The sequence below is a fragment of the Paramisgurnus dabryanus genome, chromosome 4 (genome assembly GCF_030506205.2).
Source record: "Paramisgurnus dabryanus chromosome 4, PD_genome_1.1, whole genome shotgun sequence".
NCBI classification, from domain to species: Eukaryota; Metazoa; Chordata; class Actinopteri; order Cypriniformes; family Cobitidae; genus Paramisgurnus; species Paramisgurnus dabryanus.
This window is the reverse complement of record NC_133340.1, coordinates 22,077,876-22,097,092: the sequence shown is the minus strand read 5'-3', so window position 1 is coordinate 22,097,092 and position 19,217 is coordinate 22,077,876. Positions and strand designations below refer to the sequence as shown.

General features: G+C 37.1%; 1 protein-coding gene across 2 annotated transcripts in view; it reads left to right on the top strand.

Moving 5' to 3' along the window:
- The window catches only part of LOC135785657 (NLR family CARD domain-containing protein 3-like), a 107,248-nt gene that overhangs the window by 38,873 nt on the left and 49,158 nt on the right, over positions 1-19,217 (top strand). Inside the window, exons 8-18 of one of the 2 annotated variants that reach the window (XM_073814312.1) lie at positions 3,080-4,876; positions 6,086-6,262; positions 6,627-6,800; positions 7,150-7,320; positions 7,670-7,840; positions 8,190-8,360; positions 8,710-8,880; positions 9,234-9,407; positions 9,758-9,928; positions 11,361-11,531; positions 13,068-13,238. In XM_073814312.1, coding sequence (XP_073670413.1) covers positions 3,080-4,876; positions 6,086-6,262; positions 6,627-6,800; positions 7,150-7,320; positions 7,670-7,840; positions 8,190-8,360; positions 8,710-8,880; positions 9,234-9,407; positions 9,758-9,928; positions 11,361-11,531; positions 13,068-13,238 — 3,519 coding nt within the window. The remainder of the gene's footprint in view (positions 1-3,079; positions 4,877-6,085; positions 6,263-6,626; positions 6,801-7,149; positions 7,321-7,669; positions 7,841-8,189; positions 8,361-8,709; positions 8,881-9,233; positions 9,408-9,757; positions 9,929-11,360; positions 11,532-13,067; positions 13,239-19,217) is intronic. The other variant, XM_073814310.1, reaches the window with a different exon arrangement.

Sequence of the window (19,217 nt, the reverse complement as noted above, 5' to 3'; positions counted from 1 at the left end):
CACACTGTTGCCAGAAGACTGCGCTGTCACTGTCTGCCCAGCATAAATTATTCATCTCTCAACATCTATCTTAATAATCTTCAGAGAAACAGATTTGTGCCATGGGCTTTTTATGTCTGTAATTGTGTCTATATCTGTCATTACACGGACCAGAACAGCACAAAACAATGTGGATTAAAATACGTCTTTAAGAGGTTATGCTCATAAATGCATGTAAACTAAAGTAATGTGAACTTGAGATTGTTATACTGTTACTAAACTGCACAGTGTGCGCTGCAAACGCAGCCGGTGTAAAAGCACAATGGCCACACGCAGTAAACACTCTCCGCATACGTGCTGCTCAGTGCTCACGCTTGCGAAGTGAAACCGGCGTTTGAATAAACTAGACACTGATTAGCTACTTGCTTTTCATTTATTTAAAATTAACAGCAAGACAACTAGCAGTGAATGTGCTTTCAGGAGAGTTAGTAGATTAACATGGGAGGATTTGAACTTGAAAAGCGGAGAGTACTGAGTGACGCCTTTCCGCGGTTAAAACAACATTTTTTCTTATGGTCATTCATGTTTATTTGATGCTATAAATTAACTAGAAGGAAGAGATGATTTGAAAGGTGAGACTTTGTTTAATATGTTTAATCTGAAAAGTAACCGAAAAGTAACCTGGGGTCTCATTTATAAAACTGTGCGTAGAATCCTTACTAAGTCTATGTACGCATAAAAGCCAAAAATAGCTTACACAAATATATATTCAGATTTATAAAACCATGCGAACGCACACCAGCAAGCAATATTCCTTTTATAAATCACCTGAAAATCTGCCTCACATCCCGCCCTATAAACGCCCATTTTTAACCATAAATAGTCAATGCAAATCACCTCCTGAATGCTGATCCTCAGTTTAATGAGACTGACATCCAATTGTTAGTTTGTAAGCTTAATGCGCCCAGCCAATAAACACAAGCCTTTGTCGTAATCCTCCAGCATTGCAATAGCGCAGCATTACACACGGGAGTCACCGCAGCAGTTATATATTTTTACAGCAATTATATGCTGTAACACCTTGCCAAAATCACAGCATAAATTATAGGTATTACTAAAATAAAATAGATATGTGTTTTCTGATCCTTTTGTGCACGCATCTGATATGCAGACTGTTCTCCAGCAGCACAAGCGTTCTCCTCTGCTATACAAAAAGCAGACATATAAAAATTAATCTTTTAAATTTAAAAACATAAATGGTAATTTCCTTTTACCTAACAGACTTGCATTAACTTGTACACTTGAGAGTAAATATAAATTTTTATGTAATAGGCGAACGCATGTTTCTTCATGCAGGTTTTCACATCATATTAAGTAGAGATGCACCGATACTGGTATCCGCCTCGATACCACATTTTTTTTTAAGTACTCGTTAAAAATCCCCCGATACCTGGAATCGATACCACGGTCTGAGAAATGTCTATGTTTGAGCAGCGTGTAAGGGGTTAATGTCTCTTGTGTTGTCCAAAGAGGCAGAGTTTACAACAAACTGGAAAACTAGTCCTTTGTTTTTTTGTTAAATTATATGACTAAATCTGTTACCTGTAAATTTAAATCCTGTTTTTTTATTTAGTACTCTGTATCGGCAAGTACTGAAATGCAAGTGCTCGTACTCGTATTCCAAAAAAGTGTTATCGGTGCATCCCTAATATTTAGGACTATTATAATGATAATATAGAGAGAAACGATTGTCCGGGAGCGTGATGGCAGTATTTCCACACTTTGACACTTGACGATAAAAATGCACATTAATTAAGAATAATTTTTAGTTATTTAGACTGTGCTCTGCAGTTATGTAATGGATATTTGATGGTTTCCATCTGTTGGTTCATATCGCGCTCCCATAGTGGGCAACGTGACCTTGAGACAGCGCTGATTAAATATTTAAAATGATTTTTGATTTAAGATTGAATTTTACAAGATGTATATGAAACAATTATCACTCAGTACAAGTGAAAATAACACTGCTGGATTTCATCATCTTTATAACGTGGATCTAACGTATGATAGTGAAATTAAATGTGTTTGTGTTATCAATACTTATAATCGTTCTTGTCATATTTTCTTTCTTCAATCTGATTTCAGTTCACTTTCTCGCCATCTGTGTCGCCAACTCCCATTAATTGTCTCCAGAATGTGCGTACGCATGGGTCAGAGTTTGCTTACATGTGCGCACATTCTGCCATCAAGTTTTTCTTTATAGATCACAACCTTTGCGTGGGAAGTGACGTACGCACATTTTTAGCCCTGTTTTGTGCATACGCATGCTTTATAAATGAGGCCCCTGGTCTGTCCTGTATGTCTGCGCGTTGTCTGCCCCGCTCTGTATTTTTCACTGCGTGAGAACATGGTGGGGCGTGTAACACAGACTGTTAACAAGTGTTTTTAATTAATTAGTATTTAAACATTCTTTATGATTATTTTTTTTATATTTTAATAAAACGGTTTTGCCGGTTATAGAGTTCTAATGACGGTGTTCAACTATAACCGTCGGTCTCACAGTTATATAATGACCGTCACACCCCTAGTCTTGAGCCAAAACAACTAATTCTGGCAATATTTCTGAGATGGTAGTAAGCTGATTTGCTTATCGGTTTCACGTGACTACTGAAATTACGGTCAGACTCTAAAATTACACCAAGATTTCTGATTTTATTTTGTGTCTTTATTTAAGGGTAAATACTTATTGACAGCCTTATGTTGCTTAAGTAAGCCCTTACTTTTTTTCTTGCAACTCATGTTTCATTAAGGGAACCTTAACATTATATCTTAGGGGTTTTTGCAAGCGGGCACTGATAAACACAGTAAATATATAAAGGAAGATATAAAGAAAAAACAAATGTTTAAAATATATCTAATAGTTCAGTAGTTTGGGGGCCTAAAATGTAATAATATAGCAGATGGGATCGTAGACCGTTTTTACACCACAAATTTGCAACCAGCTCACATTTAAAATGAAAGCTGTTTCTGTTTCTCTATGAAATGTTGCTCTTTATATCTCTGTACAGTTACCATTTTAACTCTTTTGTTCCTTTAACAGCCCTGACCCTAAAAGTCCTGAAGTCCTCAAAACATTTCGATCAAATCTACAGAAGAAGTTTGAGTGTTTGTATGAGGGAACATCAATGCAGGGAAACCCAACACTACTGAATGAGATCTACACAGAGCTCTACATCACAGAGAGTGAAAGTGGAGAGATCAGTAATGAACATGAGGTGAGACAGATTGAGACACAATCCAGAAGAACAACAACAGAGGAGACACCAATCAAATGTAATGACATCTTTAAACCTTTACCTGAACAATACAAACACATCAGAAGTGTGCTGACAAAGGGAGTCGCTGGCATTGGAAAAACAGTCTCTGTACAGAAGTTCATTCTGGACTGGGCTGAAGAAAAAAAGAATCAGGACATCCACCTCATATTTCCACTTCCTTTCAGAGAGATCAATTTGATGAAGGACAAAACACTCAGTCTTTTAGATCTTCTTCATCTTTTCTTTCCACAAACAAAAGAAATGGAAATCTTCAGTGATGAATATAAAGTGTTGTTCATCTTTGATGGTTTGGATGAGTGTCGTCTGTCTCTGGATTTTCACAGCAGTGTGAGGTTGTGTGATGTAAGTGAATCAACCTCAGTGGACGTGATGCTGACAAACCTCATCAAGGGGAATCTGTGTCCCTCTGCTCTCATCTGGATCACCTCCAGACCAGCAGCAGCTGATCTCATCCCCTCTGAGTGTGTTGATCGAGTCACAGAGGTACGAGGCTTCAGTGATCCACAGAAGGAGGAATACTTCAGGAAGAGAATCAGTGATGAGAGTCTGTCTGATCAAATCATCTCACACCTGAAGTCATCCAGGAGTCTCTACATCATGTGTCACATCCCAGTCTTCTGCTGGATTTCAGTCACTGTTCTAGAGAGAATGATGAGTGAAGCAGAGAGTCAAGAGATCCCCAAGACTCTCACTGAAATGTACACACACTTCCTGATCATTCAGACAAACATCAAACATCAGAAGGACTATGAGAAGAAAGTAAAGAAAGATGAAGGCATGATCTTCAAACTGGGTAAACTGGCGTTTGAGCAGCTTATGAAAGGCAATCTGATCTTCTATGATGAAGACCTGAGAGATTGTGGCATTGATGTATCAGAAGCATCAGTTTACTCAGGATTGTGTACTCAGATCTTCAGAGAGGAGTTTGGTTTGTTACAGGGGAAAGTTTACTGCTTCATTCATCTGAGCATTCAGGAACATCTAGCAGCTCTATATGTGCTGTATTCATTCCTGTATAAGAGAGATCTACTCAATGAATATTTACCGTCAGAATATGCAAACGAGTTCATATATGGCACAATATCAGATCTGCATCAGAGAGCTGTGGATAAATCTCTACAGAGTAAGAATGGACATCTGGATCTTTTCCTCAGATTTCTTCTGGGTCTCTCACTGGAGTCCAATCAGAAACTTCTGCAGGATCTTCTGAAACACAAAGAGAAAATCTCTTGGAGCAAAGAGAAAACTGTTGACTACATTAAAACCAGAATAAAGCTAAATCCAGATAAATCCATCAATCTGTTTCACTCTTTAAATGAACTGGGTGATCAGTCTCTTGTGAATGAAGTCCAGGTGTATGTACAGTCTGGAAATCTATCAAACAAGAAAATCACCTCTTCTCAGTGGTCAGCAGTGGTTTTCATTTTGCTGACATCAGAGCAGTTAAATGTGTTTAAGTTGAGTAAATACATAAACAGAGACATCAACAAAGATCACATGACATCAGATGAAGTTCTTCAGAAGCTGCTGCCTGTGGTTGAAGCATCAAGATCAGCTGAGTAAGTCACAATGGGTGCAATCATTAAGCATGTGTGCTTGCATGTGTTTTTTTTTATACAACAGTTCTTTCTGGTTTTCGAATTTGATTGGCTAAGAGGCGTGCGATATTCTACTGATAACGGCACAGTAACCGCTTCACCATTTTGTATCATTCCGCCACCTTCTGGCCATTTTAGTATAAGTGAATGGAGGTTTTTTAAACAGGCTCGTCTCTGACTGGAAAAACTGCATGCACACACACAGACGCCCTGTATTTAAACGCTCTCTGTGTGTCTCATTAGTTCATGAGCTCATGAATCAGTGTGTGAATCCTAATCAGAACTGATTATTCTGTCAAAGATCAGCGTTCTTGGATGTAACGTTAAACTTAAAGGACAAGTTTGGTATTTTACTCTTAAAGCCCTGTTTTCAGATTGTTTATGGTGAAATAGAATGGTTTTGACTGAAATTTCGACATATGCGGCTGCCCCAAGAATTTTCGGGTGTTTGTGTTACCTGCCTCAAATCCGTGGCCGAAGAATCTAGTTCCCAAACAAAGAGGCTTTTAAAATAACTCTGTTGTTGTTTTCTAGTTTTCTTTTTTCAAACGTGTGCCGTCGAACTGTTGTATAAAAGCAATACAGCCTCGTGCCTCTGGCCTAATCACAGCCGTGATGAGAGAGAGCTATATCACACTCCTACTCGAGCGATATTGCTTAAAGGTGACATAGAATGATTGAACGGGGTATTTATCCTTGTTCTGTGATGTGACATGTAGACAATTTTTTTTTGTTTGGGTCTGTAATGCCTTAGAAGCTTCCTAAAAACCTCTCTCAGATAGCTCTATTAGGGTGGGGGACTTTAAACAAGTGGTTTTGCACCTATTTGGCTCCCCCTACTGGCTTAACTTGCAATCTCATTACTGATTGGCTGACTCTGCTGCCACTCAAAAAATGTAGCCAATTATTTTAAAGTGGAGGGGCAGTGAGATGCCTGTGATGTCATAAGCATCATTTTTTCAGATTGGGCCGTTTTGTGGCTGACATTTATAAAAGAGGAATTTCTATGAGACTGAGATGTTTAGCATGTGTAGCACTTTTTGTATGTTTGTGAATGCGGGTAGACTACCATTATTCAACAAAGACAAGGTAAAAATGGTTTTTCATTCTCTGTCCACTTTAATTATTTTGTGGATTTAAATTGTATCTCTAATATTTTGTCTTTCTCAGGCTTACTGATTGTGAACTGTCAGAGAAAAGCTGTTCTGGTCTGACTTCAGTACTAACTTCAAAATCTTCATGTCTGAGAGATCTGAATCTGTCTAAGAATAAACAAATAAGTGATTCAGGAGTGAAGCTGATCTGTGATGGACTGAAGAATCCAAACTGTAAACTGGAGAAACTGAAGTAAGATCATAAATGAGTTTCATCACATCTTTAACAGATGACTTTTGTGGGTTTATATCATCACATTTGTCTTCAGTGATTCTTTACTGATATTTTTTAACAACACAGTTTTGATTTTTACAGTGTTTCTTCTTAGTTTCTCTCTGTTTGTATATAAACAAACAAACAAACAAACAAACAAACAATCATTTATTTAAAGATGAGCTGTCTTTTGATTTCATTCATTAATTTAAACAGGTTTAAAGAAACATTGATAAGCACCATTGATGGGTGATTCTGCTTATTTTTATAGAGATTTTATATCTGAACTTATGTGATGTGTAGTAAAGTGAGAGAGTTCAGTGTGTGTTATTGTTCTCTACAGGTTGAGGAGTTGTCATGTCACAGATGAAGGTTGTGCAGCTTTGACTTCAGCTCTGATATCAAACTCACATCTGAGAGATCTGGATCTGTTTGATAATAAACAAATAAGAGATTCAGGAGTGAAGCTGATCTGTGATGGACTGAAGAATCCAAACTGTAAACTGGAGAAACTGACGTAAGATCATAAATGAGTTTCATCACATCTTTAACAGATGACTTTTGTGGGTTTATATCATCACATTTGTCTACAGTGATTCTTTACTGATATTATTTAATAACACAGTTTTGATTTTAACAGTGTTTCTTCAGTTTCTCTCTTTTTGTATATAAACAAACAAAAAACAATCATTTATTTAAAGCTGAGCTGTGTTTTGATTTTATTCATTAATTTAAACTAATTTAAAGAAACATTGATAAGCACCATTGATGGGTGATTTTGCTTATTTTTATAGAGATTTTATATCTGAACTTATGTGATGTGTAGTAAAGTGAGAGAGTTCAGTGTGTGTTATTGTTCTCTACAGGTTGTATGGTTGTGATGTCACAGATGAAGGTTGTGCAGCTTTGGCTTCAGCTCTGATATCAAACACACATCTGAGAGATCTGGATCTGTCTAATAATAAACTAAGAGATTCAGGAGTGAAGCTGATCTGTGATGGACTGAAGAACCCAAACTGTAAACTGGAGAAACTGAAGTAAGATCATAAATGAGTTTCATCACATCTTTAACAGATGACTTTTGTGGGTTTATATCATCACATTTGTCTTCAGTGATTCTTTACTGATATTATTTAATAACACAGTTTTGATTTTAACAGTGTTTCTTCAGTTTCTCTCTTTTTGTATATAAACAAACAAAAAACAATCATTTATTTAAAGCTGAGCTGTGTTTTGATTTTATTCATTAATTTAAACTAATTTAAAGAAACATTGATAAGCACCATTGATGGGTGATTTTGCTTATTTTTATAGAGATTTTATATCTGAACTTATGTGATGTGTAGTAAAGTGAGAGAGTTCAGTGTGTGTTATTGTTCTCTACAGGTTGTATGGTTGTGATGTCACAGATGAAGGTTGTGCAGCTTTGGCTTCAGCTCTGAGATCAAACACACATCTGAGAGATCTGAATCTGTCTAATAATAATCTAAGAGATTCAGGAGTGAAGCTGCTCTCTGATGTACTGAAGAATCCAAACTGTAAACTGGAGAAACTGAGGTAAGATCATAAATGAGTTTCATCACATCTTTAACAGATGACTTTTGTGGGTTTATATCATCACATTTGTCTTCAGTGATTCTTTACTGATATTATTTAATAACACAGTTTTGATTTTAACAGTGTTTCTTCAGTTTCTCTCTTTTTGTATATAAACAAACAAAAAACAATCATTTATTTAAAGCTGAGCTGTGTTTTGATTTTATTCATTAATTTAAACTAATTTAAAGAAACATTGATAAGCACCATTGATGGGTGATTTTGCTTATTTTTATAGAGATTTTATATCTGAACTTATGTGATGTGTAGTAAAGTGAGAGAGTTCAGTGTGTGTTATTGTTCTCTACAGGTTGTATGGTTGTGATGTCACAGATGAAGGTTGTGCAGCTTTGGCTTCAGCTCTGATATCAAACACACATCTGAGAGATCTGGATCTGTCTAATAATAAACTAAGAGATTCAGGAGTGAAGCTGATCTGTGATGGACTGAAGAACCCAAACTGTAAACTGGAGAAACTGAAGTAAGATCATAAATGAGTTTCATCACATCTTTAACAGATGACTTTTGTGGGTTTATATCATCACATTTGTCTTCAGTGATTCTTTACTGATATTATTTAATAACACAGTTTTGATTTTAACAGTGTTTCTTCAGTTTCTCTCTTTTTGTATATAAACAAACAAAAAACAATCATTTATTTAAAGCTGAGCTGTGTTTTGATTTTATTCATTAATTTAAACTAATTTAAAGAAACATTGATAAGCACCATTGATGGGTGATTTTGCTTATTTTTATAGAGATTTTATATCTGAACTTATGTGATGTGTAGTAAAGTGAGAGAGTTCAGTGTGTGTTATTGTTCTCTACAGGTTGTATGGTTGTGATGTCACAGATGAAGGTTGTGCAGCTTTGGCTTCAGCTCTGAGATCAAACACACATCTGAGAGATCTGAATCTGTCTAATAATAATCTAAGAGATTCAGGAGTGAAGCTGCTCTCTGATGTACTGAAGAATCCAAACTGTAAACTGGAGAAACTGAGGTAAGATCATAAATGAGTTTCATCACATCTTTAACAGATGACTTTTGTGGGTTTATATCATCACATTTGTCTTCAGTGATTCTTTACTGATATTATTTAATAACACAGTTTTGATTTTTACAGTGTTTCCTCTCAGTTTCTCTCTTTTTGTATATAAACAAACAAACACAACAATCATTTATTTAAAGCTGAGCTGTCTTTTGATTTCATTGATTAATTTAAACAAATTTAAAGAAACATTGATAAGCACCATTGATGGGTGATTTTGCTTATTTTTATAGAGATTTTATATCTGAACTTATGTGATTTATAGTAAAGTGAGAGAGTTCAGTGTGTGTTATTGTTCTCTACAGGTTGAGTTATTGTTATGTCACAGATGAAGGTTGTGCAGCTTTGACTTCAGCTCTGATATCAAACTCACATCTGAGAGATCTGGATCTGTTTGATAATAAACAAATAAGAGATTCAGGAGTGAAGCTGATCTGTGATGGACTGAAGAATCCAAACTGTAAACTGGAGAAACTGACGTAAGATCATAAATGAGTTTCATCACATCTTTAACAGATGACTTTTGTGGGTTTATATCATCACATTTGTCTACAGTGATTCTTTACTGAAATTATTTAATAACACAGTTTTGATTTTTACAGTGTTTCCTCCCAGTTTCTCTCTTTTTGTATATAAACAAACAAAACAATCATTTATTTAAAGCTGAGCTGTCTTTTGATTTCATTCATTAATTTAACCAAATTTAAAGAAGCATTGATAAGCACCATTGATGGGTGATTTTGCTTATTTTTTTCAAAGACTTTAAATCTGAACTTATGTGATGTGTAGTAAAGTGAGAGAGTTCAGTGTGTGTTATTGTGCTCTACAGGTTGAGTTATTGTGGTGTCACAGATGAAGGTTGTGCAGCTTTGGCTTCAGCACTGAAATCAAACTCACATCTGAGAGATCTGAATCTGACTGAGAATAATCTAAGTGATTCAGGAGTGAAGCTGCTCTCAGATGTACTGAAGAATCCAAACTGTAAACTGGAGAAACTGGGGTAAGATCATAAATGAGTTTCATCACATCTTTAACAGATGACTTTTGTGGGTTTATATCATCACATTTGTCTTCAGTGATTCTTTACTGATATTATTTAATAACACAGTTTTGATTTTTACAGTGTTTCTTCAGTTTCTCTTTTTTTTTGTATATAAACAAACAAACAAAACAATCATTTATTTAAAGCTGAGCTGTCTTTTGATTTCATTCATTAATTTAAGTAGAGGTCGACCGATATGGCTTTTTCTCTGGCCGATGCCGATATTTAGAAATCAGGGCAGCCGATGGCTGATATGTTTGGCCGATTTTCTATATGTACATAATAATCAAAATGTTGATTAATGTAGAAATGTCAGTATTTAAGTCAAAGTATTTTTAAAAAAATTATGACTGGTCTTTCTGAAGAGTTTTATTACCTCCTCTGCACCATGCATTTATCAGACACAGATATTACCTGACACTCTGCTGTCATCATCTTTGATCAGTTTTTTACCATGGCTTTTATTGCTTTGTAGGATAAAATCCTTATTTGGTAGACCTGATAAATTATTTATTCATCATAAAGTGTTATTTAGGGCAAATCTTTTTAAACACATTTACATTCTCATTTCTGAGGCGCTATAAGTGACTGATTGTGTTGACAGTGACGTCTTGTGAGTTTAGTGTTGGGACAGATCTGTTGTTTCAACCGTTCATTCAAACGAATCCGTTCAAAGGAGTCAGTTGGCGAATCGGACGCATTGTGTTGTAATCCAGGCTGAGCAGCGTAAAACTGTAAACAAAGTGTTACTGTAACAACACAAAAAACATTTCCTCGGTGGATATGATTTGGTCTTCTGTCCTTTCGCTATGAGTCAGTTTTGTTTTGAGAAATAAAAGCAGGCAGACAGTTTAAAGACAGAAAGCATGTGTGCGCGGCTCTGCTCTCTCTGTCACGCAAACAGAGATCATCATCACTCATTAATCACATGAAATGAGCCAAATCTTTGCACAGACAGTGCACCGCGAGACATAAGCCTGTCGCGCTGTTGTACTGGCTGCTTAATTCGCGCGATCCCGCCATCGTTTACTAAAGCTGTTTGTGAACAAGGCACGGCTGCACACACACGGGAGCGATCTGCTTGCATCAACTGGCAGCGTCACGAGTTCTACAACAACGCTTAGGTGTCCGCAGATGCGCCTGCATATTAATCGGCCTAATTTTGCTGCAAAATCGGCCAAGCCGATTTTTTAAAAATATGCCAAAACTCGGCCAATTAATCGGCCGGCCGATAAATCGGTCAAACTCTAAATTTAACCAAATTTAATGAAACATTGATAAGCACCATTGATGGGTCATTTTGCTAAATATTTTTCAGAGACTTTAAATCTGAACTTATGTGATGTGTAGTAAAGTGAGAGAGTTCAGTGTGTGTTATTGTTCTCTACAGGTTTAAGGATTGTGATGTCACAGATGAAGGTTGTGCAGCTTTGGCTTCAGCTCTGAGATCAAACCCACATCTGAGAGATCTGGATCTATATTATAATAAACTAAGAGATTCAGCAGTGAAGCGGCTCTGTGATGGACTGAAGAATCCAAACTGTAAACTGGAGAAATTGAAGTAAGATCATAAATGAGTTTCATCACATCTTTAACAGATGACTTTTGTGGGTTTATATCATCACATTTGTCTTCAGTGATTCTTTACTGATATTATTTAATAACACAGTTTAGATTTTTACAGTGTATACTCTCAGTTTCTCTTTTTATTGTATATAAACAAACAAACACAACAATTATTTATTTAAAGCTGAGCTGTCTTTTTAAAGAAACATTAATAAGCACCATTGATAGGAGATTTTGCTTATTTTTTTCAGAGACTTTAAATCTGAACATATGTAGTGATGCACCGATGTGAACATTTTGGCCGATACCGATAACCGGTATGACTCTTGTCTGTTATGGCCGATGTCGATATTTGCCGATTTAGAAAACACATTTTTTATGATAATCAAATAAAGAGCTATTTTCCAAAACACTTTTTTTTTACTTTTGTAATTTATTTCTAGAAATGACTGATTGGGCACCTTTACCCATGTGCAAAATGTCATAAATTAGCTGATTTCCCATTTTCTTTGTAAGCTTTGGGGGCTTATTTTTTAAGTGGGTGATTAAATTGGTTGTATTGAACAATTTTGCCCGAACTCCCCCTCGCATCACCGGCCCTCACTCTCACTGCATACAGCAGCAGGGGTGTCAGACTTTTTTGTGTGGTGATCTACTTTTAAAATGATAAAGCCGACAGGATCTACATGCTAAAAAACACTTTAAATGCGTGGACTATACTGCATATATCTCTACATTGGATTTAGGGCTGTCACCATTACTCAATTTTTTTTGAGGAGTTTCCTGGAGTACATGTCGAGTACTGTTTAAAATAGCAGAGATACGGTTTAGTGAAACAAACTAGAAGTAAATGACAATAGTATTAGAAGCATATAAATCAGCACAACACTGCCGCTCTCTCTCCCTCGCTCGCTCGCGCGCGCGCACACACCCTGGGCGCGTGGATCAGTGCCTGCAAGAATGCGATGCGATTGCATCCTGGTAAATTTCGGAAGTTTACACGACTGAGCTGAAGCGGGCAGGCATAAGATTTATAAAAACACATTTGAGAAGAAAGGCACAGCAATGCTAAAAGACTTACGTTTTTCACAATTACTCTTGGAGGCATGGAGCAGCATGAGGATACACCGTTAACTTATGTGCGATCTACCGGCATTGCCTTTGCGATCGCGATCGACGTATTGGACACCCCTGTCATACAGCATAGCGATGATCCTTTTCAGACACTTTTAAGAACGACCAGAACGACAAACGACAGAACCTGCTTCAGCACACGTGTAACGTATGCGCTCGTGCAAAAACAAACATCCTCGCCCCCACACTCACATCTCCTACACACACGTCAAATACACAGGAATGATTATCGGCCTGTTCACATCGGCCCTATTTTGACATTGGAACGATGCCGATGTGTAAAAAAAATGACCATATTGGGTGATGTTATATCGGCGGCCGATATATCGTGCACCACTAAACTTATGTGATGTGTAGTAAAGTGAGAGAGTTCAGTGTGTGTCATTGTTCTCTACAGGTTTAAGGATTGTGATGTCACAGATGAAGGTTGTGCAGCTTTGGCTTCAGCTCTGAGATCAAACTCACATCTGAGAGATCTGAATCTGCCTCATAATAAACTAAGAGATTCAGGAGTAAAGCGGCTCTCTGATGGACTGAAGAATCCAAACTGTAAACTGGAGACACTGAGGTAAGATCATGAATGAGTTTCATCACATCTTTAACAGATGACTTTTGGGGGTTTACAGATGTGGCCTTTAAAAATGCGCGTCTTTGAGAGCAGAATGCCACGAGCACTTCCGGCATTCTGCAGAATGGTTGTTCGGTGGGGGACTCAGGAAATAGAAAAACCTGTAGAGGGCAGTCGTGTTTCATGTAGGCCATAGTGAAGACAATTTGTGTGCTCGACTTCATGCTGAGCGTATACTGTATGATATTGAAGTACGCGATATACGATGATGTCATACAAATGCACGCTTTTTGGCAAACATTTCGTTGTTTTCTTTTGCCAATTACATAAACAGCCACGTATTCTTCATAAAAATCCGACTTAAACGCGCATCATTTGTCTTATTTTTTTCCATGTACTTACAGTAGAAGAGATGTGATATATGATAACTGAGTCTTATAATAAAATAATTTGCGAAGACCTTTGAAGAGACCGAGAGCATTTGCGCACTATCATTAACTAGTTTATCTGATTTTACATTACAGTTCATTTTTGCATCTGAATGTTTTAATAGCTTTAACCTGGTTGTGATGCGCTATTCTTTATTACTGTACAGTAGGCTACTTTTTATATTATCATGTTTCCCTTTACATCAGGGGTTCCCAAACTTTATTTCCTGTGCACCCCCTTCTATATCCCAACCGGGTTGGTGCACCCCCAATCCCCACTTTAAAAAGATATCTTTTTAGCGTTTTTTTTTTTTTGAAGACTCATGTTTAATCATGCGCAAATAACCAGGGGCCGGTTGCATTAGCTGGACGTTAAGAAGTTGGGTGTTAGTCCTACGTTGAGCTTAGCTACGTCTGACATTGTGAAAAATATGTACGCGTGTTGCACCATCTGAAACTACGACCAGACGCAGCTTCGCTCAGCGTAGATGATGCGCGCCCCTGTGTATGCGTTTAACCACTGTGATATTTAGATGCCATTCGAGTTTACTATGGTAAAAACGTACACTTACTGACGTCAGCTAATAGATGATATATGAGAGTTTTCTCATGTTTACCAGTGCGCTCTCCTTCTAGATGCGTGCGTAACGTGCAGACCCATCATTCATGAAAGCCTTTACTGTTCGCACAAAAGGTGTATAATAGTTTGCAGATTCATTATAACAGCTCAAGTTTAAAACAAAATTAAATAAAAGCTTTTAATAAGTTCTCTACAGTGTCTTTGTAAGTATTTATGTATTTTATTATATAATTCATTGGCGGTCTCTCTACCACGCATGAAAACACATTGCTCGCGTATCCTGTGCATTAGACGTGCCCATGTCTCGTCACATTTCATTATTTCTATTTTTGCCATAAAAAGTGTCTCTCTCTTGGTCAACAACTTTATCATATGACGTCCCACACTTGACAGTTTTCGTGATTTCAGCCAGTTAAGCATATTCATAATATATATGGAATGAATGAAACGAGTTGGCAAGCATATAGGGGCTGCAGTTCAGTCAGGACCACTTTGTCAAATAAAGATTTATTAAATTATATGCATACAGTTAGTGTTGGCGGTATGGTTCTGTTCTGGGCAAAGATTCCACGCGCCCGTCCATGCGCATGCATAGACAGAGCCTGGAGAGCAGTGGCTAGAAAATAAAATAGACCCCCCCCCCCCCGTAGAATAGCAGAACAAATAGGCTAATCATACATAGTATTAATATGCAAACTTACAAGTTTGACAAAAAAAAGTAAAATAATAATAATAAATAAAAATAAATAAATAAAGAGAGAGAGAGAGAGAGAGAGAGAGAGAGAGAGAGGGAGAGAGAGAGAAGAATGCAAGATGAAGATAGCGTTATATTGGTACAAACGAACAACAGGTTCCGGCTAGGTGGAGTCGGGGTTGGAGGAGGGAGTTTAAATAGCAGCAGCAGCAGGAGCAATGCGCTAGAAAGCGGCTCAATGAATGGGAATTTAAAAGGTCGGTTGTTACGGATGTTGTGAATGGATTGGTGCGCGTCATGAACAGATGATTATCAGCTGATGCATGCTTGACTGACGTAGCATGCCTGAACTAACGCGATGCTTGATTGCATAACAGAAGAGCAGTGTGTAGAAAAAGACAGCAGCTGTCTTCTACGTTTCTATCAAAAACTAATTAATTATAGTTTTTTATTTAAAATAATTTTTTAAATCTATTTATTGTATGGAAAAATCCCACTTAAAGAAACAGACCGCCATTACATTTTTCCTCTCGCGCACAAGGGGTGTAAATCCGAGCCTTCATGACGATTCAATACGATACTGATTTCTTAGTCCAACGATTCGATTCTTTTCGATTCTTCAGAATTCCCTGCAGGGCTCAACACAAATAATTTTTTATACTGGCCCGGTCGAGCCAGTGGTTCAGGTTTTCACTTTTTTCAAAATATGTGCTCTGCGTGTAGAGAGATCCTGTGTGCATCATGTGTCTTGTCAAAATAAGTGCCTGCTGCAGATGCGTCTAAAGGGTTTATGATAAAAGAGACGCTCGCGTTTGCCAGCTATTCTCATAATCTTATGCGTAATCAAAGTTTACTGTTAGTAAACTCTGTTAGTAGACACGCAAGACATTCTATTTTGTGAACGTGAGTGTCTCTATCATAAACTTTTTTGACGCTTGTGCAGCAGGCACTTATTTTGACAAAACATGTGATTCACATGGTTCACATGACGCAACAAACACGTATTTTGAAAACGCAAGCAACACACATGACACTCTGAACACATATTTTAAATTGGCGCACCCTTGGATGAGCAGTCACAAGCCGCCACTGATACATATACAACAGTGTTTTTATTTAATTTGGAGATTTAGCACATCAAAGCAGATTTAGCATGACAAATGAGAAAGTACATAATTTGTGATTGTTACTGTAAATTATAAAAACTAAGCTTTATATACAATTCATTACACGTTAATTTATAACAAGAAAAACGCTGAAATTAATTGTTTTATAGACACTACGCGTTATTGTTTAGCACAGAAATACCTGCTTGCTTACTTTGATCATCTCTATTCACTTCAGGTTAATACCTGATGATTCTTATATAATTTATTTCAGGAATCTCTTTTCTATCATTTGAAAGTGAACACCGACCATAATATTAAATCACAAGAAAGACAGTAGTGTCAGGCATAAATATAGGTTCGGTGCAGATATTTTCCGTTTCATCACAGAAATTTAAAGAAACGGCTTACCCGTTTTGTAGTTTAACTTTTGACAAGATAACCACCCTGTTTTAAATACATTTTAAAACTTATACAGTCGAAAAACATCTTTTTTTTAATGTTTAGTTTGATGAACTCCTAAATATAAGATGTAGAGCACTTAGCCCATTCGACTAAATTGCATGCGCCAGCATCATGGCCAGAACGCAATAGCACAACATCGATACAATGAACAGCAATCCAAAATGTACAGACTTAAATTAGATCAGAATTTACGTTTATAATAAATAAAACATTTTAATAAAAAAAGGACAGAAGTAACAAGGTGCAGAACAAATATGTGCAAAATGCCTGAAGTGCACGGAAACAAAACACAAGCCAAATAGATAAATCAATTCAATTCAATTTTATTTATATAGCGTTTTCACAATTGGTGATTGTTTCAAAGCAGCTTTACATTAAGAGAAGCAGTGAAAAGCACAGAAAATCGACAGATAGCACAACATAATACACGATAGCACAAGCAGCTAAATTTGCTGCGGCTATGAATCAACATTATAAGCGTGCGTATTACTAATGTAACGTATTGAAGAGGGTAATAAAATAAGCCCAAGAAGGCTGCCTCCCCAGTTTGAAAAACCCCCTTGGAGAAAAAAACCCAGACTTTTTAGCCGGGGAAGTAAAAAAAGTCCTAGGATGGAAAAACCCCTGGGAGATATATATACATTGAAACAGATAAGGAGATTAAGTGGAGATTAAGCGGGTTCTACCGGTGGTCGTTGGTCAGGCATCAGCTGGGCGTCACGTTAAAGGACAGCCAGGACGAGGACGAGACATGAAGAGAGAAACAAAATCCTTTTAGCGTAGGGGCCATATATATGTATACACATGTACACACACACACACACACACACACATATATATTAGGGGTGGCACGGTTCACAAAACCCTCGGTTCGGTTCGTATCACGGTTCTATGGTCACGGTTCACGGTTCAGTACGGTTCTTGTTGTTATTTTTTCTTTACATTTTTAACACTCCAGAAATGTATTATCTTATTAATGTATTAATTATCCATAGTTTAGGATACAGAATTAAAAAAAAGTTATATCATGTAATCATGCACAAACTGAATTTGACTTTAAGCACATTATTGGGACCATCTCTGAGGAAAGCCAGATGAGATTTTTATAGAGCAAGAGGGAAGACATTGATGATTTCAACATGCTTTTCATTTTTTTGGCATAAAAGAGAATGTGTATTGCCATCTACATAAACTTTATGTGCATTTTTAGCACACAAAGATAACTTGCATTTATTAAAATGCCAACTTCAGTGTAGCTCTTAGGTTTGTCACTGAGAGGCTGCTTTAATACTGCAGAGAGTATATGTGGACGAGAGAGAAACATAACCTTTGCACCTGTAATATTTAACTCTTTAAGTGTCTTTTGTCCACTTTTGACCACTTCTGTCCTGATTACTTTGAGGGGAAATTTCTGAAATAAGATTGCGCAACTTTCACACGCTAGCAAAATGAAGCTACGCGGAAATCAGCCGATTTAATTGTATCAATGAAAGGCTAAAAATAGCGCTGAATACAAAAAGACGTAAAACTTTCAGTACCTCAGATTAGATAAATGGTCGGAGAGAAGGCGATCTCCTGTGGCTGTTCGAGCACATTCAACCAATAGTCTGCAGTTCTATCTATTGTTTTATTTCCGCTGTCATCATGGTAACATGAAATAAAAATGTTTCCACACACCAAACTTATGACGCTGGCGCATCCTCCAACTGCGGGCAGACTTCCTTTTCTCTCCCACTTGCCATTTCTACATGTAACATAACCTGCAGTACTCCAAACCAGTCACCTCTTCTTTCGCGCGAAAGGGAAACACGCTATCTGAGGTCACATACAGGGCATGAGACTACATTGCGCATGCCATGAACCGTTGAACCGTGCGGCACACACGCGCTCCGAACCGAGACAAGCGAACCGAACGGTTCGGATTTTTTTCATGGACCGTGCCACCCCTTATATATATATATATATATATATATATATATATATATATATATATATATATATATATATATATATATATATATATATATATATATATATATATTAGGGCTGTCAAAATTAAATTGTCTAGCAAATCCAATGCTCTAAATGCTCGTTGGACATCTGAAATGATCTTTATTTATGCGTCTGAGAGGTGTAACGTTACCGTCCTCCTAATGCTTAATCTAATACAAAGATGCGTCTCAATTCATTTTGGTTTCGCTTTTATGCATGACTTAGAAAATAGACTGCAGGACTTGCTGGATGTTAAAAGGGTTATTAAGAGAGATAAAGTTCAGTACCTGATTAATGTTAAAGAGTTATTAAGAGCGACAAGACTCAAAAGCGATCTTCCACGCTGACTGACATCTGAAGCGAGTGCGCGACCCGGATAAATAGACATCTACACAAAATTACAGTTTTAAAAATATCTGTTTGGATAAGAATTCATGCAGGTAGGATCTATAATCTGTTATGTCTTAAAGGGGTCAAATTGTCAGATTGCAGATTTAAGAGAAAACAGCCCGAGGGTCCTCCGAGAGGCGGGACGGAAGATGGGCCCACAAGGACAGATCAAAAGGTAACGACAGGACAGAATAAAGAGAATGAGAAAATCCTCCGGAAGTGTGTGTGTGGATGGGAGAAGGTGATGTCAAACAGGGGGCTGCACATCCATCAAGGGAAAATGAAGTGTATGAAGCAGGCAGACCAGCAACCTCGCGCTGCCCA